Source organism: Mastigoproctus giganteus, chromosome 10, assembly GCF_048544385.1.
Source record: "Mastigoproctus giganteus isolate SK-2022 chromosome 10, ASM4854438v1, whole genome shotgun sequence".
Classification (NCBI taxonomy): Eukaryota; Metazoa; Arthropoda; class Arachnida; order Uropygi; family Thelyphonidae; genus Mastigoproctus; species Mastigoproctus giganteus.
Genome location: NC_143584.1, coordinates 7,938,417 through 7,961,642, shown reverse-complemented (window position 1 = coordinate 7,961,642; position 23,226 = coordinate 7,938,417). Strand labels below are relative to the sequence as shown.

The following is a 23,226-nucleotide window of genomic DNA, read 5'->3' as shown; positions in this document are numbered from 1 at the left end:
CATGACTGGCCTGGCAGCCTGTCTGCACTGCTCAGCGAACTTCATATTTTTGGCTGCACAATTACACCCAGGTCTTTTTCACTTTCCACCCTGAGTGTAGTACCACTCAGTTGGTATGTTTCTCTTCAGTTATTGCTACCCATATGCAGTACTTTGCATTTGTCAAGGTTAAACTCCAGTTGCCACTTCTCAGCCCATTTTCCCCAACTTATCTAGATCCAGTTGGAGTAGCATACTGTCATTACTGTTGTTAACAACCCTGCCAACCTTTGTATCATCTGCAAACTTGGACATTATACATGATATACCTTCATCAATATCATTGATAAATATAAAAAACAACAATGGGCACAACACCAGACCCTGGGGATCTCCACTAATAACATTTGTCCACGAAGAGCAGCGTCCATTGATTACCACCCTCTGTTGTTTCCCACTCACCATCCCATTATCCATTGTAGCACCTTACCCTTGATATCATACCTCTCCAATTTGTACAGCAGTCTTCCATGTGCAACGGTATCAAAAGCTTTCCTGAAATCGAAGTATGGCAGGGCCCCGTTATAACGCAGTTCGCTTTACACTGTTATTATATAACCTGTATCTGACTATAGCACTGTCACAAATCACTATAACGCTCTTTTACAAATTGCATTTTTCGCATATTTAACGAAATCGTTTCATTTGATGGAGTCGATAGCTTCAAAATGAATAGCAAAACAGAATTAAAATGTTTCCCACGCTGACTTGAGAAATTTTCCCACGCTCGGTGAAATTTTCTCACCCGCTAATTTAATTGCAGTACAGTGACTTGTTACGTAGTTCCGAGATCAACATTTTAAAAAATGATCAAGTATATTGCTTGTAATATTTGCATCATATGCATTTATCCGAAGTCTAGTCATCACTCAGTACCGTATTAGACATCGTGCGAAACAGACAGTTTACACTGTATCATAATTAATGCAACCAACGCAGTTACATTTTTGAAGAGTTAATAATGGCCGATAAGAATGAAAAGCAACAACATCTGAGCACAGTACAAAGACTATAAATGTAAGAAAAAGACTGAATTTGAAAATTAAATTAGACGTTTTGAAGCGAATCGATTCCGGTCAAAGACAAGTGGATGTGTGCCATAATTTAGGACTTGCAAGTTTAACTGTAAGAACAATTATAAAAAAAGAATAAACAATTAATTTTAGCAGTGGGAAAGAGAGCTGTTCCACTGCAAGCAACTAGGGCTGGGCCAGCTATTAGGATTGAAATGGAAAGACTAACTAATTTTATTAAAAATAATATCCAATGCAGAATTCAGTTAAGGTTTAAATATTAAAAAAAAAAAGAGAGAGAGAGAGAGAGAGAGAAAGAGATTAGCCAATATGATGATCTGAAGAAAAATTCACCTAAAAAAAAAATGTGACCATTTAAAACTAGTAAGGGCTGGTTGAATAGATTTAAAATCCAGGGAGAAGCCGCAAGTGCAGAAGGAGCCAAAACTTTTAAAAAAGAACTTGTTAAAATTATTGAAGAGGGATATTATATGTTATACTGTACTTCTCAACAAGTTTTTAACATGGACGAAGCAGGACTTTTGTGGAAACGAATGCCTAAAAGAAGTTTCATATTGAAAGAATAAAAAAACATGCCAGGTTTCAAAGCGGCGAAGGATCGGTTGACTTTATTGTTGGGTGGTAATTAAACTGTGGTGGATTTAAAATTAATACCCCTTTTAGTTTATTTGGAAGAGGGCCAAAGTTCAACCCAAAATCGACACATTTTTCATGATTAAATTCATGATTTTTATTGGAATTTTAAGTTTAATTTTGATAAGTAAGTAGTTACCACATAATTATATACGTATGTAATGCAGAATATTTTATATGTACAAATATTTGAATATTAAATATTTTGACCGACATTTGTGCATCTTTTCACTACCGTTTATTATTGATTAGGAAATATCCTATGGCACCGACTGCAACTCACAAATACATATGTTACCTTGTGGGAATGCGGAGGTTGCTTAGCGCGGATTCACTTAGCGCTCTGTTTTTACGAAACAAATTATCAGCGTTAAGTGGGGGTCACCTGTATATGATATCAAAATTATTTTTGGCATTCAGTTCTTTGTGACCACATCATAGTAAGCAATCAAATTGGTCAGACAAGACTTCCCTTTGACAAAACCCATGTTGTGTCTTCACTATTACTGCAGTCTAGTCTAGATAATCCTGCAATGCTTCTTTAATTAGTGATTCCATTATTAACGGAACACGTTAAACTAACAGGTCTGTAATTACTTCTGTCACCTTTTGAACCTCCTTTGTGAATTGGTGATACATTTGCACACCTCCAGTCCATTGGGACCTCACTTGAGTCCAAGGAAGCTCTCATAATTATGGCTAAGGATTTGCTTACTTCCTTTGCTGCCTCCTTTAATATAACTGGATAGATCCCGTCCACCCCAGGTGCCTTCCTTATGTTTTAACTTCAACAATTTCTCCTCGACTTTGCTCTAAGTTATTACAAAACTTAGCTCCCTGTTAACGGTCGATAAACTTCTGGCACTCCCCTCATTGAATAACTCCTCATGTGTGAATGTATATGCAAAATACTCATTCAGTTCAGTTTATCAGCTACCTGAGCATGGTCATCAATAGTCAACCAATCTACAAAGGGTACTAGGAAAGTTTTGCAATACAGCTTTGTTTATTTAATTTTTTCAAAGTAATTTCCTCTACATTCAATTCACCTCTCCATCCTCCGAAACCAATCTGTAAACCAGTTCTGCCAAGTTTCACTAGGGAGTAAAGCATACTCGTTGTCCCAAGCCCGTAGAAGGTCCTCATCACTGGAAAACCGCCTCCCTTTTAGCTTCATTTTCACATGCGGGAACAGTGCAAAGTCACAGGGAGCAAGGTCTGGACTGTAGGGAGGATGCTCGAGAAGTTTCAGTCCTGTCGTGGTCAAATATTCGGTGCAGGCTTTGGCGCGGTTAGCTGGAGCATTATCGTGATGGAGGTACCAGGTGTCCATTCTTGACTTTGGCCGCAGGTTCTTCATAGATCCAATGACTTTAGGCAGGCATTGTTCAGTATACCACTTAGCTGTGACTGTCTTCTGCGTGTCCAAAACGACACGTTCCACAATTCCACTCGATTTGACAAATACAGCTAACATTTTCTTCTTTACAGATCGGGATTTTCTGACAATTACGGGTGTGTCGTCATCATCAAAGACCCAAACTTTGTTTTGAGCCTTGGTCGGCAGATTGTAATAGTACAGCCAAGTCTCGTCACCTGTCACGATGTTGTTCACATACCGAGATTGTCCCTTATCAAACTTTTTTAACATCTCCCGGCACCAAGTCACACGTCGTGTCATCTGCTCTTCAGTCAGTTGATGCGGCACCCAGAGAGAACAAAGTTTCTTCACGTGCAAATGATCTTGCAGAATCGAACGAATTGCTGGTGCATTTAGGCCCAAAGTATCCTCTATCTGTTGGTAGGTCACTCGCCTGTTTTCGTCAAGCATTTTCCTCACAGCAGTAACGTTTTCCTCCGTAACTGACGTTCGTGGCCTTCCCGGCCTCTCAGAATCCTCCAGAGTGAAATTTCCCCTTTGGAATTCTCTATACCACCTGAATATCGTTGTACGATGTGGACAATCATCATCTAGTGCAAGAGTCATTTCTTCTAAGCACTGGTCTATGGTTAAACCACGCACGAAATTATACCACAAAACTGTCCTTATCTCATTTCGTGACCAAGATGCCATCGCAAGCACTTTACACTCTCACTACTAATGAATAACTGAGCCCATTGACTTGGCGAGGCGGCTACTATGCACGTATGAACATGTCTCAACATGCAGCAACAAGCAGCTTCCTGTGATTCATTGTTGCGTCATATTGCAAAACTTTCCTAGTACCCTTTGTATGTTAAGTGGTCCAATCCGATTCACATCTTTACTTCTAGAGTTTACATAAGTAAAGAATTCTTGGCTGTTTTTCTTTGCATCCTTTGCCAAAGATTTCTCGTAATCTGCCTTCGCCTGCCTAACCTTCTTTCTGACTTGATTACAGACTAGTTTATACCTGCTATAGGCTTCTGTGTCACCTGATATTTTGTATGCATTCCACACATTCTTCTTCTCTGCCACCAGCCTCATTAATTCATCTAACATCCATTTAGGCCTAAACCTTGAACAGTATTTCTTAGTTGGAATGAAAAGTCTAGTAGCCTCCAAAATTAAATCCCTGAAGGCTTCCCATTTAGAATTCAACGTTGGTAACATCATCAGTTGATCCCACTGTACAGAATTTAAAAACTGTCTGAGACCTCTGTAGTCACCTTTATGAAAGCAAAAGCCCTTCCCTTTAGCCTTGATGGTAGTTACATCTTTAAATAATTCCCACATCAATACATTGTGATCACTATTGCCCAGTGGTTCCTTTATCTGCAGATTCTTAATGCATGAAGAATCACTACTGATAATCAGATCAAGAGTATTACTCCCTCTGGTTGCCTCTCGAAAATGTTGCTGTAGAAAACAGTCATCCAATAAATCCACAAACGTCTTGCTACTGTGCGAGTGACCAACCCACAAGTTCCAGTCAATATCTTGAAAGTTAAAATCTCCCATTATAAGACATTCTGATTTACTGGCCCACTCTATTTCTCTGCAGAATTTCTCATTATACTCATCTGATTCATTAGACCTATAACACACACCTACTCTCATTTTTCCTTACCCAGTGCTTATTTCACACCAAACAGACTCAACACTAAATTGTCCACCAACATCAATTGGATACACTTCCTTAGATTTTGTGTTTCTTAACTAACAGCATAACCTCTCCTCCCTTCCTATACACATTGTACTCCCCAAATTCCAACTCTGCACTGCCTATATCTGTGTGACACCACGTCTCTGATAACTCAACAATATTTGCCTTTGATGTTTTCACTAGCAATTCAAGCTCATCAGATTTATTAACTATACTCCTAGCATTAGTGTACATGCAAGTATACATGCACCTGTTCCTGCTCCTAGCCACCCAAACACAGCCCATGTATTTACTTGTTCCACTATGACTCCCAGCAGTCCTGGAAATCTCCATTACCTTGCTTTCCAGTCTGCTGGCCATTCTAATAGAAGCAGTGCAAGAATCACTTTTGCCTCTGCTTGCGGCCACTGTTAACCTTTTAGTCTGTGTATCCCCCCCCATGCTAGCAATTTTCCGACCCACCTAAAACTGCCTCGAGAGCATCAGCAAATATTCTTGCATCCTTTCTATTTAAGTGTATCCCATCCCTGTAGAAGCGGCCTCCCCTGTCAACAAGCACAGACCAGGCTGAAAAAAATTTTAGCCCTTATGCCTTGCATAATCTCTCCTGGGCTGAATTGATTGACAAGACTCATCATATGCTCCCTCCTATTGTGTCTGGGCAGAATTGCAGACACTTTCACATTCAACCCTAACTAACGACTTTTTTTCAACATTGACCTGTACTTGTTGAGTAAATCTGCAGATCTCTTACTCTTAATGTTATTAGTTCCAATGTGTACAACAATATCACCTTTTTGCCCTGAAAAGATTATATCTGATGTACAACACCATCAACTATTCCCCCTGGCAGACATATCCCGGTCCTGTTCCACCTATCCTTCTTACAAAGTATATTCTCTGCCTCCCTGACATAGTCACCAACAAGAACTACGTCTGTTGGGACCATGGTGTAAAACAAAAGTTTACTTTGTATCTGGAAGCCAGACTGTGGAAACGATTTTAAAATTATCTTTAAAGTGTGTGGGGTGGGGAATAAAACTAGGTAGGTCTCACTGTGATGCGTGTCAATCTCAAAATAGAATTTGTCATGTGTGACAAAACAGATGGGAAGAAATCAGATTTTTGCTCTATAAGCCAAATATGGTTTGGCAATGTTTGAAGATAATAAAGCACCCAAAACCTATGCTGGTATTATTATGTTTATTTTTGAATTGGAAATATGTACATAAAGGAGTCAAACATTTCGTGGTGTTTTCTTACCACTTGTTCAGTGACTGCAAAGACTGTAACTAAGAGTTATTACCATGGAATTCTTAATATTTTTATAAGACTTAAAAGTTAGTAAATCAAACTTAGATCTAAATCGAAGAATTTTGTTTTAAGGTTAATTTTATATAGTAAATAATATATAAACACTCAATCCTAGGGTTTACTACTATGATACTGCAAACACAGCTGGTAAGTCTTTAGGTATTGTTGTTGTTACTGTTATGCCCTATATAAAATTAACCTTAAAATAAAATTCTTCAGTTTAGATAAGTTTGATTTACTAAACTTTTAAGACTAAAAATTTTAATAATTCCAAAATAATTTTGTGGAATTTTTCCTGCAAAAAAAAAATATCCTGAAACATTTGAATCCATTATGTACCTGTTTCCAATTTGGAAATAAGCATAATAATACCATCATAGGTTTTGGATGCTTTATTATCTTACAAAGCTTTCCTACACATCATGCTGTTCAAGGAATACCTTAGATGGTTTGGCCATTTCAAGCCTCCATTAAATAAAATGACAGTATTGCCTAGCATTGCACAAGGAAGGGGAAGGAGAGAATACATCTTGACTTGTGTTTACTTTGTTTCATGCATGGGTAGAAGATTCCAACATACTAGGCAATCACAGTATTTTTCAATTTTGCAAATTGTAGTATACAAGTAGCACATCTACCACATGCAAAGTCTTCTGCTTACACCTTCCTATCAACAAAAGTGTTAACAGAGGATTCAGCCATTGCAGGATGATTAAACTTTGTCAAAATCTTCTGCACCAAAGCTGATATTTTGAACTCCAGAGTGACACCCTCAGATATTATGCAGCCAAATATGAAGTTCACTGAGCAGTGCAGGTCATGGAGGTGATAATCCCATTACACTAGGCAATGATCAGGCCACACCTAGAGTACTGGTGTGGCCTGACCACTGAGGCCTCCTGACGGTCTGGAGGCCTCATTTTAGGAAGGATGTAGAGTTGCTAGAACAAGTACAAATAAGGGCAACAAGATTGGTGAGGGGGTACAAAAGTTCTGCAAATTGCAGTGCCTGGAGAGTAGGCACCTGCAATGAGGTGCCTACTCTCCAGGGATTCTTCCTCTTGATCAGACTAAGAACCTGAGGGGGCACAGTTTCAAATTGAGGAAAGATAGTTGTAGAATAGGTGTGTGGAAATTTGCCTTTAGCCAGCAGGTAGTTGATTAGTGGAACAGGCTTGCTGTGGAAGCTAATAGCCTAAATAAATTTAAGGCTGAGCTGAACAGGCATTTGGAATGAATGGAGGGATGAAATGGGAGTGCTTTTTTTTTTTGGCTGATGCTTGGTTTCTTGCATCGTATGCCTCTACTAATGCATGAAATGCTGGGAACCAGCAATTAAATGTAATTGGGCTCCACTGTATTAGGAGCTATCACTGTCTGTTACCAAATTTTGTGTTAACATAATTTTATATACCTATCAAAAATGGATAAAATTAACAAAAAAAAAAAAAAAAATTTTTAAATGAATGCAACAAATTTATTTACCATATATTTTGAATGAATTTTCTTTCTATAACAATGAAATCATCAAAAAAGTTCTAGCAGTCGTGGTTTTTTTATAATCCTTGACAAAGTAATTTGGAATGCCAAACTGTTTGCAGCTGTTTATTTTCAGGGCATAATTGGTATCAACTGCTTGTAAGAGCTTGTTTTAACTTTTAGCATGACAGCACATTCTGCTTATGGATTTTACTAGCCATTTTTAATATGTACTGATATGATTTATAAAAACAAAAAATTTACAACTATAGATACTATACATGCTGTAACACAGAATGAACCCAATGGATAACAGTCTATAAACTGACTTTTTAAATATAAGCAATATTCATTCAAAAATTCAGCATCAGAAGAATTTGCAGCAGCAAAGAAATGATTTATAGTCCTACAAGAAAGAGGATAGGACCTGCAAATATAGAAGTGGTAAGAGGGCTCTATCTGTTGAAATCTAAATAGCATACTGCCACGATGTTACTAATACGTTAGGCAAATGACAGTCATAGTGCAAAAAGCAAGTTAACGTGTGCTTCAGATGGTTATAAGTTATAAGAATGTCTTAGTGGGATCAGGTTTTTGGAAGAAAAAAATGACCACTGAAAGATAAAAATAGGAAAATCTCAAACAAGTTAGTTATTATGAAGTATATTACATTTCAGGCACATTAGCAAATATATATATATATATTTTTTTTATGAAAACCCCAAACACGAAAGGTATCAAAACCTATTGTACTTAGTACCATGCATGGGTTGAAGGAGAAGTAGGAGGGAGGGGGGGGGGAGATGCCGGAAACTTTGCTCTAGAGACTAAACATAGGTTTCCCCACTTCAAGCCTCCAATAAGCAAAGTGGTGGTATTTCACCGGTTGATGAAAGTCATCTACCACCTGAAAGATATACAGGTAACCCTAGTATAACACAGCAGTTAGGTTCCTATAAAATGTTGTGCAAAACTATGTTATACGGGACTAAGAAAAAGTACAAAAAGGAAGGCTATGTTCCAAAAGCTAACAAAAATACACTATTTTGTCAACAAAATGTTAACTACACCATTCTAAATTTAGTGCATCTTCTGCTCTCTTTAAAAAAATTAGTAATATGGGTTTGTATGCTTTTGCTTGATAAATCTTTGAATTTCACATCATATGGAACTAAGCATTTTTGAGGCTACCTGTTGAACTTTGAGCTTTTCATTCAAGAATCTGCATTCAAAAATTAAGATTCTAATTGCTCAGCTAATTTTATACCTTCCCATATGCTTTTTAGTGTAAAATTTTTAATATTAAAATTTTCATCTGCGCTATCATCCTCTGAATTGATTTGGTTTTACCTCCGATACCATTTTCACCAAATCAGCTTTGCCAGAAGACTCAAAAAATTCCGCCCATCATCGACGGGATTCGAACTCAGGTCTTTTCCACCCAGCGTGAGAAGGAGGGCAATTCTGTCAACTGTGCTACCCAAGAGGACTTCAGTAGCCATATCATCAAAACCTTCCCCTCCTACCAACTTGCCACGTCAGTAGGAGGGGAAGGTATACTACTGCACAGATTCTGTTTTCTGCCAGTTCGACCATATTTCCTGAATGAACTGACTTTTGGCATTACATTTTTCCACATGCATTTAACATTAACAGTTTTACTTCTTTCTGCAATAAAGCTATGATTCTGATACAGTCTACAATTGAGGGAAAAAAAAATTTTTTTAATGAAAACCCCAAACATGAGCGGTATTAGAACCTATAGTACTTAGTACCGTGCTTGGGTTGGAGGATGAGAAGACGAAAGAAGATATTTGTTGACATTAGACTTGAACTCGTAGACTAATTTTCAGGAAATACGTATGAAGGAAGGCTGTTCTAGAAAACGGCAGTTCAATGAATAAACGAGGAAGATGAGAAGTTGGTTCTGTGAGTTTGAAGTTGGACAGTAAATAGATGTTGACTGGTGGCAGCACAGGTTCGGACTGTTTTGAAAGAGCAGGAATTATAGAAGCCAATTCAGAAGAACAGTGCCCATGGAAGTCTGTAGAAAAGGCATAGCAGAAACAGTATGTCTATGAGATAGTGAGTGGAGAGACTCTGTTAGAAAGGAGTCATTAATTAACCTAACTGCCCTCTTCTGAATGGAATCTAGAAGCCTGAGAGAGAGGTTTTGGGGGCATTGCCCCAGATGTGGGAACAATATTCCATGGTAGGGTGGATTTGCGATTTGTACAGAGTGAACAGCTGTTTGGAAGAAAAGTAATGACTAGAGCGTAAGAGAAAACCAAATTTTTTAGATGCAGAGAAAGCAATATTTGTAATGTGCTTGTGCCAAGAGAGGCTAGAAGTCAGGGTAATCCCCAAAAGAGATATATCATTTTGCCTAGAAATCGGAGTGCCACCAAAGATAAGCACAGGAGCAGAAGAATCCTTTTTTTGCGAGACATAAGACAAGACTGAGTTTTAGCAGGATTGAAATCAACTAAGTTGTCTTTGCCCCAGTGGAGAATTACCTGGAGATAGGCATTTAAGGAATTGGTAGCAGATATTCAAGAAGTTGAAGCTGATTGAGAAGGGCAAGGTTTCTCAAAATGGAAAGTGGAATACAATGTCCTATCATCAGCAAAACTATAGATAGGATTTCCGTCAAGGTCATTAATATATAAGAGGAAAAGAGTGGGGGGCAGAACTGAACCTTGGAGGACACCATCATTAGTGGAGAATTTAGAAGACAGAGAGTCACTACCATCACCCTCAGTGGGTGATCAGAGAGAGAAAACTGGATAACCAATTACAAAAGACAGTTGGAAAACCATAAGATGGAAGCTTGTTTAGAAGACCTTAGTGCCAAACACGATCGAAAGCCTTTGAGATGTCAAGAGCAACTACTTGTGTTTCACCAAACTTTTCCATTGAATTTGTCCATATATGGGTAACATAAGCCAGAATATCACCAGTGGATCGACACTGATGGAATCCATAATGCTGATCGTTGATTAGACGGAAGGTTTCTAGGTAGTTTAAGAGTTGGCAGTTAATTGATTTCTCCATTACATTAGAAACAGTAGAAGTAATTGCAATGGGATGATAATTGGATGGGAGGGACTTGTCACCCTTTTTAGGAACTGGCTGGATATGAGCAAATTTCCAAGCAGAATGAAAAACACCCTTGGAATAAGAAAGTGAAAAAAGCGGCAAAGAACAGGAGTTCAGGAGCACAGGTTTTGAGAACAAGTGAAGAAATACCATCAGGACCAGGAGTTTCTTGGCATTTAGATTCGTCCAAATCCTTCTGACATTCTTTTTGATGGAAGAGCACAGGAGGCATTGAATGGAGCATGTTGGGAGGTGTTTTACCAAGATCATTAATACATGAGTTGGAAGAAAAATGGGATGCCAGCAGGTCCGCTTTATCCTTGGCTGAAGTGACAACAGAACCATCTGGTTTTGACAGAGATGGGAAAAAGTTGCGGCCAATAACTTTGGCAAGAAACCAGAATGCTCGGCTACCATTAAGGATAAGAAACAAGTTTTGTACTCTTAGCCTGTTCAAAATCTAGTTTGGACTGATTAATGACCACTTTACAATTGTTACGAGCTTTGGTGTAGGTAGAAAATGAAACTGAATAATTGTAAACAAGCCTTAGTACATTTATTGGAAAATCAAGGTTTAGATAAAAGAAGAGATTTTAAAGTGGAGTGTAGAATAAAGGATTACATTCCTACTAGAATAATTTCGCTGACACAATCTGAGCAAAACGGAAGTTTTGAAACAGTAATCCGACCAAGGAAAAGAAGAAAAGAAATCTAGCAGTCATCCCATTTTGCATTCTTGTAATGCCAAACAATACGAGGTTGGGGATAGCCGTGAGATAAAGGCTCCACTGGAGAAGAGACAATCACCAAGTTGTGATCTGAGGTACAACAGATGAATTTGACACAATGAGGTAGAGAGATTTTAAGCCAGAGAAGATTCCAAATTACCAAGTCTCTGACAGGGAATACCAGAATGGACATATGCACAAGTACCACCTTTGAAGCGAAAGGAATCACACAGCGAATAATTTGGGCAACTGAGATGAGCAGTAGTTGAATCAACTGATAACTGAGATTCTGTCAGAAAAAGTATGCGGGGTTTGGCAGACTGCAAGTAGAAATGGCCATCATTGAGATTAGAATTGAGACCACGTATATTTGTGAAATGAACTAGGAAGTGTTTGGGAGGTTAAAATCTTTTTGCAGATGAGCTTACTCTATTAGTTTGACAATTCATGGTGTATTCAACAGTAAGGAAAAGTGTGTGGGGGGGGGGGGGGGGGATGCTGTATGAAGTAATGAAATTTTTGGATATAGCATACACATGGTAAGAATATACCCAGATCCTTGACATAGCATGGCCTTGACAATGCCCCCCACATACACACTACTCGGACTCCCTCCAGTCTATCTGACAGAGTAGAGGTAGCAAGATTATACATTAGCTGATCCGGAAGCCTCCTAAAGAGTTACCTATAGGTTCTGTCCGATGTACTAACTAGCGGCCGGCCTGCGAACACCATTTTAGAGCTGTACCCTTGAAATGTAAGGAAGATTGGATCTCACCATGATGTTCATCATAACTTAAAAAGTCATCAGTCATACTGCATGACAGAAGAGATGGGGAAGGGTTGACCGGAACTTGGCTCTGGAGACTAAACATGGGTTCCACCACTTCAAGCCTCCAATAAGCAAAGTGGTGGTATTGCACTGGTTGATGAGAGTCATCTACCACCTAGTATTGCCTCGTAACACAGAGAGGCAGCATTCCTCCATGTGGTGTGGGTTCCCTACCTTCACTGCTGCTTATGTTGGTTCATACCTGGGTGATCACCCAGTGTGCTTGTGCATGGAGGTTATACCCAGGATTACTAACAGTCCCACCATCGTGAAGGTGCAAGCAGAGGATTTGGCTGTCACAGACTGTCCAGACTTTGCCGAAATTGGGTCTACTTGACTATGTCACCCAAATATCAGTTCCATCAGCGTTTTAGACTCCCAGGTAGCAAGTACAGCTTGTCTGACATATCTGAGAGAATGTCTGTGACAACCTCAAAAAAAAAAAAAAAAAAAGTTTCCATGACTCCATTACTTCAATAGATTCGGAAACAATTTTTTCCAAAATCCATTGTAACGACTTTCTGATGTAATGAGTTTTAAGGTGGATATAATGCCTTGATCTAATGGCTGAATGAAAAAAGTTGTATTAACCCAGTACAAGTGTGGCAGTAGGAAACACAACTTCAACATTTGGATGGCTTAAATCTTTTGGATGGCCTTGTGTGCTATCCAATGGTAATAAAACTTTGAAATCTAGATTTTCACACAAGTTTAACAAGCACAAGTTCAATAGCAGAGAGCATAACACGGAGATTTTCCAACGAAATAAAACACAGGGATTTCTCAATTATTTTTTTTGACTAGCAAGTGAACAACAAGGATTCAAAAAGAGTGGAAATGTTGAAAAATTACATTCAACATAATAGCAGGGATTTCCCCACACCACAACGGCTCAAAAATATCCTGTTATGCGAGATTTACTGAAATTCTCTAACCATGTTATATAAGTACAGTGTTGTGCGAGGATTGCCGCAATTTATCAATCGTGTAGAGCGAAGCCATGTTGTTATACGGAGGTTGCCTCTATATATATGCATATTTGTGCAAACCAAGATTTTGTTTTTGCACTTCTGCCCTACTCATTCATTTGTCCAATTAGCAAATGAAAACAAATGTAATATCCAGTGCTTCAGCTATAATATATATGGATAGCCTTGTGTGTGTGTGTGTGTGTGTGTGTGTGTGTGTGTGTGTGTGTGTGTGTGTGTGTGTGTAAAAATATTCACTGCCAGCATTTCATTAAAATTTTAATGAAATTTGGAAAGGCTCAACAAACAACATGTGGATGGACAGACAAAGAAATAATAATTGCCAAATCTTTCTTTAAAAAGCATAATGTAAAATTTTATGAAAATCCATCCACCACAAGTCAAGTTATTAGATGTGGAAGGCCAGATGAACAGATGGTGGTGAAGACAATAGGCACTTTACACATAAATCTAACATGCCTAAAAATGCTGTTTCATATATCTAAAGAATTTTATGCATATTTTTCTAGGGTCAAAAAATATTTTCATGTTATGTGGGATTGAGTGTAAACCATTTTGCATTAAAAGAATAGGTACCAGAATAGGCCCAAGATGGGTTTTGTGTTAAATGGGCTCCAAGTAGCTGTTGAAAGAAACAAAATTTTCACAATTTCTGTATTTAATTATTAGAGACCAGCATAATTTGCTCTTGCAGAAAAATTACATTCTAGTAAAATTTAATTAATTTTACAGGTAAATAATCAAATTTAAACATGCATACATTTCTTTAACGTATGAATTGTCTTGGAAATTTTTCTGGTATTCAATGCCATCTTTGCGCCACAAATTGTAGACCTTTGGAAATTGGTGTTAACAAAGAATTAAACATATGGCATGCAAATCATGGGTTCCTTGGTATCAGATAAATACTGTATGCTTTCCTGGGGGTCTCTGAAGTCAATCCAGTCATGAGGAAAACAGGTTAAGTTGTGATCTTTCTCTTTCAGAAAGTGTTATTGTTGGAACATGTTTAGCAAGAGCAACAACTGAGAAAAGAAAGTGAATCACTGGTGCTTTGAATACAACCATTTCAAAAGTAAACAATGAATGGAAGACTAAAGGAGAATGCAACTCTAAAACCAAGAAATGTAGCAGAAAGTTGGTACTCCAAAAATGAGACCACAGGAATTTAAATTAGGCATCAAAATACAAGGTCAACTGTGAGAACATGACAGAAGAATTCAATATAGGTAAAGAACGGCTATTTTCAACTGAACTATGTGGTGGAATTGAACAACCTGAGAGGTAGTATGTGCCTATATAACCCTCCTATTGTGTTTTCACAATAGGAGGGTTGTAACCAAATCGCATTTTGGTTATTAAATGACACCCATAAATGCTCGGGTCAATATGACCCGAGCATCTATGGGTGTTGTTTTATTAGTGTTAAATTAATATGGCAGTAATGTGTTTACTAAATAATAAAAGAAATAAGAATATATGTAGCATTTATCAACCAAAAGTTTGTTTATGAATGGCAGTAATGGATAAACAATTCTTATGTACATCAAAAAAACATAGTAGTTATATCATACATTTAGTTTTTTAGTCTTGGCAGTAGTAATATACATGAGTTTTACATATGTATTTTGAGCAATTACAACACAGTATATTGGTTTTGTTTCCTTTCAAGAGGGACAAAAATTACATCTTTTACGCTTATTTGTGGCCGACTGTTCCCTTGCTTTGGCAGTGCTGGTTGATGGTCGTGCCCTTCTAACCATTTCAGCAGCAGGAATACTTTGAGGAAGGTGTTCTCTTTCTTGCAGTAAGGGAGCGATCAAGGAATTACACAGTTCTCAAGAAATAGTCGACGTTTTGCAAGTTTGTCAGCATTCCAGGTTGGATTTACTTCGCACCACAAAACATAGGCACTGTTAGCAGAAACGTCCATGATATTATAAAAGATAGACATTGGCCATCTTTTAGTCTGTTGTCTGCATGTGTATGTTACAACCAACTAGTTTAAAGTATCTACAGCACCTTTGGTTTTATTGTAATCTAAAATCATAAACGGCTTTTTATGATCTTTATCACACACAGTGGAATCATGGTGGAAGGTGTTCATGAATGTCACATTTTTATTCCGTTTCAGAATATAAGAAACTGCTGTTGTGTTATTGCTGAAATATAACTTTGAAGAAAGGACTTCCTTCCTGTTGCAGACCAATTCGGTTGGCAGTTCAGGCTTGTTTTTTTGAATAGTGCCAAGCATGGTAATATTTCTTTTCAATAGCATCTGCCCGAGTTCTTAAGATGTAAAAAAATTGTCACACGTTATGTTTTGCCCTTTTAGACCATAAGTAAAGTCTAGCACAACTCTTTTACTTTGCCTTTTTCTGGAGGTTCACCTTTTTTCCCGAGGTATACTTGTATGTTATATGCATAAGCGTTTACAGAATCGCATAAAGTCCAAATCTTGATTCCGTGTTTGGCTGGCTTGTTGGCTATATACTGCCTAAATGGGCAATGGCCTCTAAAAGGTACCAGTTGCTCATCTACTGTTACATTTTCATTAGCATTATAGACTGTAGGTAGAATTGCAACCCATTCATCCCACAAGTCCAGTATTGCAGCTAATTTATCAGTCTGGTGCCGTTGTGATGGAGTTCCTTTATCGTCAAAGTGAATTATTTGCAAAATTACATGGATCGTTGTAGGGACATCGTTGCTTGAATATAGGGTGGCCTACATTTCCATCCCATAGGCTGGCAGTTGTCTCTCCATGAGATTTATACACTCCAGCTAAAAGCAGTAGGCCAAAATATGCTTCTAATTCAACTACTGTTAGTTCTTGCAACTGGTCACCATAAATTCTTTTTCCTTCTAAATTTGACATCTTCAAAATTAAGTTTACATCTTCAAAATTTTTGGCATAAAAAATAAGCAGTAGGAGGATTTTATATCATATATTCTAGATGTAGCGTACCATGTTGGTCCAGGATTCAATGTAATAATATTTTCTGACAAAAATCTTCCTTGTTGATTAGATGTGTTGCAGTTCAACACTATATTGCCATATTTTGAGGTTAAGTAATTAGCCACAACAGCTTCTTCTGAAATTGTAGGTTCCACTTCTTCATCATCCAATTCACTATGCACCTCTGCTTCAGACAAATTGTCCTCTACTTCAGAAGTACTATCATTACCATCAGAAGCATACAAAAGATTCTGAATTTCACAGTCCATCAACAATCTCTTAGTACACATCTTCAACGATTTCTTCCTACTGTTGTCTCTTATAGTAGCACCAGGCTTGATGTTTACCAAGAAACTGGTACAGAAGTGCACACTGGCAGATATATTCGAGAAGGCACCAACAAGCCCCCAATGAGCGTCAACAGGTATCAACTTTTCATTCAATGAGAACACATAACGCACATGTTGAAACTTGTTCAAATAAAACAAAACCAATAAAATATGATCATTTATGATAATAGTTCGCTTCTTGTTCCTTAAATTTTAACAAAACTGATCGTCAGGTCATACTGACCCAAGCACAATAAGTGTAACAATTACATTTATAAAAAAAACTAACTGTAAAATTTTTTTGTCAATCCAGGTACACCATTATTAGGGTAAATTAGTAAAAGTCATAGAGCAGCAAAAAAATATTTAAATAAATATAGGATTTATGGGCATAAAAAGAAGGCGACCAGGTCATATTGACCTGAACACAATAGGAGGGATAAAAGGCACTTCTTTCTATAAAAAATCTAAACATTTGACTAGAGGGGTTCCTTTGTGACTGGATTGTGGAATCCAGTCACAAAGGAACTGGATGCAAAGAATAATTTTCATATCATACATTTGGATCTTAGAAAGGCTTTTGATACTGCTGCACATGGAAGACTGCTGCACAAATTGGAGCAGTGTGGCATTGGAGGCAAATTGCTGCTATGGATAAAGGGATGGTTGAGTGGGAGAAGACAGAGAGTGGTAATCAATGGACACTGCTCTTTGTGGACTAATGTTATTAGTGAAGTCCCCCAGGGTTCATGTTTTTCTGTATTTATTAATGATATTGATGATGGTATATCAGGTTTAATGCCCAAGTCTGCAGACAATACAAAGGTCAGCAGGGTTGTTAATGAGACTAATGACAGTACGCTGCTGCAACAGGATCTAGAAAAGTTGAGCAGGTGGGCTGAGAGGTGGCAATGCACACTGAAGTTTAACATTGACAAATGTAAAGTACTGCATATGGAAAGCAGTAACCCCAGAGTAACGTATAAACTCTGTGGTACTACACTGACAGTAGCAGAGAGTGAAAAGGGGCTGGGGGTAATTGTGCAGGCTTATATGAAGTTTTCTGAACAGTGCAGATGATCTGCAAGAGTAGCTCATGGTGTCTTGGCAATGATATAAAGGAATTTTTCTAGCAGGGATAAGGTGATTATTTCCTTGTATAAGGCAATGGTCAGACCATACCTTGAGGTATACAGGTCCGGAGGCCTATTTTAAGAAGGATGTAGAGCTGCTGGAACAAGTACAGAGAAGGGCAACAAGATTAGTGAACGGAACAAATGGTTGGGTTGCTCTTACGAAGAAAGGTTTTTTTAAGTTTTGCAAATTACAGTGTCCGGAGACTAGGCACCTGCTAGGTGATCTGATTGAGGTGTATAAAGTCTTGAATTATTTGAGCATGCTCAATGCTGATGGAATTCTTCCTCTTGCTCAGAATAATCGCCTGAGAGGACATAAATTCAAACTGAGGAAAGACAGTTGTAGGATAGATGTGTGGAAGTTTGCCTTTAGCCAGTGGGTGGTTGATTGATGGAACAAACTTTCATCTGTCATTGTAGAATTTGATAACTTAAACAGATTCAAGGCAGAACTAGATTTGGAGTGAGTGGATGGGTGAAATGAGGGTGTGTGTGTGTGTGTGTGTGTGTGTGTGTGTGTGTTTTGGCTGATGCTTTTTAAGCTTGCTTTCTTGCATCATGTGCCTTTGCTAATGCTAATAGTTGGTACTCCAAAAATGAGACCAAAGGAATTTAAATTAGGCATCAGAATACAAGGTCAACTGTGAGAACATGACAGAAAAATTCAATACAGGTAAAGAACAGCCTATTTTCAACTGAACTATGTGGTGTGAATTGAACAACCTGAGATTTGGTAGTATGTGCCTATATAAAAGGGATTTCTTTCTATAAAGAATCTGAACATTTGACTGGAGTGATGCCACCAATGCCAAGACTGGATTGTGGAATAGTGGAAACATCTAATGGTCTGATGAGTCTTGATTTACTTTTGCACCAATGGTATGGTGAACCTGTGAAGCCATCCAGACTGTCTCATACCCACCACTGTTGATACGGAGTGGGTCTGCTCATATCATTAGAAGGCCATGTTATCTCCAGTGAATATCTTTCTGTAATATTAGACCAACTTCACTCTTTAATACTTCATTTTTACCTGGATTGCCAGGGTAGATGTTGGAAACCTTGGAAAATATTTCCAACATCTACCCCGGCCACCAAATCCTCCAGATCTGAATGTCTGAAAGGGCAGTTCAGCTTTGCAGTTGTCAGATGATGTATTGTGGTCTACCAACCACAACACATCTGACAACTATCTTGATGGAAGAATGGACAAATATAGAGTGAGATGCCCTTAGACACCTGTTGAAACCCATGCCATGACATGTATGGGCTGTAATTCGCATAAAAGGTGACCCTACTAGATACTGAATAAAGGTTTCTAATTTTCTGGCCAGTAGGTGACAGCACAAAACAGCTCAAAAAATCTGAGAAGATTGTACCTGTTGTCCCCCAGTAGTCCAATTTCAACTTACAAAAACTGAAATTGAAGAATATCTGTGGAATACAGATCCAGAATATGATAAAAAATGAATTGATATATAAATACATGTAGAGGATATAGTTGCATCAAAAATAACAGCTTTTATTTACATTATTTTTTAAATACAGCAATAATGTCAAAACAGGACATATTAATATTTTAATATTAATATGTCCTGTTTTGCATACATTTGCATTTGCATACAAATTTTTCACTTTTACAAAGTTTTAAAATTCCACAAGTGTTCTGTTACTGTTAAAATTGAAATGGAGCAATGAATAAACTTGAATATTGCAATTAGGAAAAAAGAAAAACATTCAAATAGTGATGCAGATTTTTCACAAGTGCTTGAACTTATAATGAAATTGGAAAAAAAAAAATTTACAAATACAGAGAGTAATTTTCTTTTGGACATTCAACATCCAGACAACTCATTTCTTCAGATATGATATATTGACACGTAAATCAACTTTTGGATGGTGTTCTCAATCTTTCGGACATCTGGATGAATGAACTTTATAAATTACCATATGTTGCAAGGTTGCTGAAACTGTCTGACAGCAGGGTTGCCATCTTGATCTGTACAACAGTGTTTGTTTGTTTGTGCAATTATTTAACAATTTTAGTGCATTTTGCATTTATTTTATAAAATTGAGTGGAAAAGGTAAAAATGGATTTTATATTTTTCAGCTTTCTGGCAGTCAAGCAACAAACATGAAAGTCTATCACTTGACTTTGGATGAGTTTTCAGGAATGCATTATGTCCGAAAGTAAAGGACTGTCTGTATTGCATTTTCGCATATTGTGAATTACAGCATTATGCGAATATTGTCTGTATTCGCATAATAATTCCATTAAAATTTGTTATATCTGCAGCCTTACCTCTTCCTGTGTAGCAAAGTCTACTATTAGTGTTTTAGGGTTGGATACTGGCCATCGCGAACCATGAAGGGAATCTCTTGTTGCCACAGCTTGTTCTTGAGTTTCATACTAAATATGGACAAGAAGCTCATTAATTATATATACTAACAAATTTCGTAATAAATTTATGAATAATGTTAACAAGATTAACCATAGATAATCATGGTTTTATGTAACTGACATGCAACAGAAACATCAGCTGGTAAACCTAACGGTTACTGGTAACATTTCTTGAAACTTCTTTGTATATTCCTCATTGTTAAAATGGTTAAAACTCATTTAATACATTGGTGTTCAAAGAAAATTAAGGGGTGCATCACCCCTTAAAATTGTAATCCAAATAACTTAAATCTCACATCTGGCAAGTATTGGCTTGGCACACCCAGGGTCCTGAGCTGGATATCATCATTCTTCTCTTTCTTGGTGATTCCCTTCTACTTTTGACTCTCTCTCTCTCTCTCTCTCTCTCTCACACGCGCGCACACACACGCACGCACGCACGCACGCGCGCACACACACACACACACAGAGAGTAACTCGGGAGCTTTTTTTTTTTTTTTCCATGGTGCAGCATAGGCCTCAGGCTTCCTTGCATCATATGGCTATTAATAATAAAAAATAATAATAATGGTAATATTTCTTACAGATTGCATCAGATAATACTGACACGCTTAGGCGATGACATACCATTGCATCAGCTGTTACTTTCAGCTATATAAGACGGTCTGCAAGAGTTGTAGTCATTCCTTGCTTGTGCCAGGGTGTTACGTGCAGTTGACGCCACGAAGAAAGAATGCTATTGTTGCTTTACGTGAGGAAGGATGTTCTTCCCGTCATATTGCTTATAGAGTGTCTTGTAATCAGTCGACAGTGAGTAGATTTCTTTCCAAACTCAAGAATACTGGTCCTGCTGATAGGAAAAAGGGAACCGGACACAAACGAGTCTCTATGCCAAAACAGGACCGCATTTTGAAGGCTTATGCCTTAAAATCCACAAAGCTTCTTTGTCTGAGCTGAAATGCAAATGGGAAGAACATACAGGAGTGTTAGCAAGTGCAGTAACAGTCAGAAGACTGCCTCTTCAAAATTGGACTTATAGCCTGTCGTCCTAAGAAGAAGCCCCTCCTCACATAAAAAATGAAAGAGGCCCAATTAATTTGGTGTAAGGAGCATGTCAAATGGATCCCCAAGCAGAAGTTATTTCATCCAAGAAAATAACTGACTTCAGTTATTTTCTTGGATGAGAAGAAATTCAACCTACATGGCTCTGATGAGAGACAAACAATTTGCCATAGATGTGGTGAAGAATACCATCCAGACTGTATGATGTCTATAGTGAAATTTCCTACCAGCCAAATGATATGGGGTTGCATTTCGTATTGCAGAGAAAGTCACCTGCAGTTTATAAAAGGTTCCGTAAATGCCAATGGATACCTGGCTATATTGGAAGGCAAATTGCTGCCAACCATTAGAGACCATTTCAACCTGCCACGTAACTGCATCTTTCAGGACGACTCGGGAACAAACTTTGCTTCTTGTCATCGGGCAAAAAGTGTAAGTAGTTACTTTAGCTTCATTTCTGCATTACAGGATCAACAGTAATGTGTTTACATTTGTTACAGGTGAAAAAATGGTTGGAAGAAAGGTCCATTAAATAGGTCCTCTTAGCTGGCCAGGAAACAGCCCGGACCTGAATCCTATAGAGAACTGTTGGCATCGTGTGGAATCTGTAGTTGCCAGAAAGAAACCAAAGACCCTTTGTGAACTTCATAATTTGTGTTTGGAACCACAAACTATCAGTTGATTACCTTCAGAAACTGATCTTGTCAATGTCTCGACGGTGTGCTGCTGTCATCAGGGCCAGAGACTGTTCAACTAAATATTAGTTTGCACTTGGTGAATTTTTTATTTTGTTTTCCATTTAAAATGATAAACTGAAGCAAACTGAGGGCTTCTGATAATGTTTCAGCCATAATTTATCATGTTTACCAAAATTGTTGTTTAAAGGTTGCAAATGCTCATTTTGGAATATATTTTGAGAGCACCTGCCAAATATTACTTAGCTTTACCTTAACTATTAATAAATATCTTTTGTTACATTAATGACTAGATTTTGTGATGCTAGTCATTAATGTAACAAATCATTGTGAAAAAGGGTTAGAAATGTGAAATTCCTAGGTGATGCACTTTCTTTGAACACCTAGGTGATGCACTTTCTTTGTATAATATTCTAGACACACACACTCAAAATAATGTTTTACTTTTTGCTTCAATAATTGTACACTGTTGCAAAATAAAAATCCAAGGTGTCATTGGCTAAGCTTGGTTTGGGTTTGATGACGAATCCATTTAAAGGCCATATTACGCCAGTTCAAATGATAGCTATCAAAACCAGCTAAATAGAAAACTTTGAGGAAGTTTTTACAAGTCTATATTAATATGTATGGTATGATAAAGGTTAACTGCCTGCAAAAAGGAAAAAAATATTATTCACATTTTATGTAGTGTATTTAGTTCCCCTGGTTGGTCCAAAGACTTAAAGCATAATTGGCACTCCTTATCAAAGGAGAAGCATTCAGCAAGTTTTCACTATGCTTTCTGGCATAGCCAAAAGCACTTTCCAATATTTTTCAAATAACCCACACAAACACTAAGTGTTTGTGTCTGGATTCTGGTTTATCAGTACTTAAAAAAAAAAAAAAAAAAAGATTAATTAGTTCAGAAGCTCTATGCAAAAGATCACTAATACTACTACTACTACTACAAAGTTATAGGTGCACTGAGAACAGAAGTTGAATCTTTTTATTTTATGAAATCAAAAATATTCATTCTAGTTTTCCAGCCAGATATCACTGTGACAACTTCAATACTTAAACAGGCCATTATGTATAACTGTCAGAAGTATAATTAGATTATCTGTAAAAAATAATAATTAAGTACTGTAATTTTTTAATTAATAAGGTGCTACTCCTCTTTTACCATAAATTAGTTCATGAATTCTTGTTAATAGGAGTTTAACTAGACTCCTAAATAGTTTATCTCAGTATTAGGTTAGACCATTCTGAAAACAAATGAGCTCATAATTTATTTAGATATTGCAGAAGCTGTTGTGTTTTTGCTTTCCATTCAAGATAGTCTCAAATGTTCTTTATAGGATTTAAATCTGACGACTTCATTGGACAATTTAAAATAGTCAACTGTCTGATTCTTCTGTGAATCACACAGTTG

General features: G+C 37.5%; 1 protein-coding gene across 3 annotated transcripts in view; it reads right to left on the bottom strand.

Annotated features, from left to right (window-relative positions):
- Positions 1–23,226, bottom strand: part of Acn (apoptotic chromatin condensation inducer acinus) — a 295,740-nt gene that overhangs the window by 36,582 nt on the left and 235,932 nt on the right. For all 3 annotated transcript variants that reach the window (XR_016547575.1, XM_090383866.1, XM_090383867.1), the window contains exon 8: positions 19,960–20,067. Coding sequence is in view for 2 of the 3 variants with exons in the window: in XM_090383866.1 (XP_090239992.1) it covers positions 19,960–20,067 (108 nt within the window). In the remaining variant the exon portion in view is untranslated. The remainder of the gene's footprint in view (positions 1–19,959; positions 20,068–23,226) is intronic.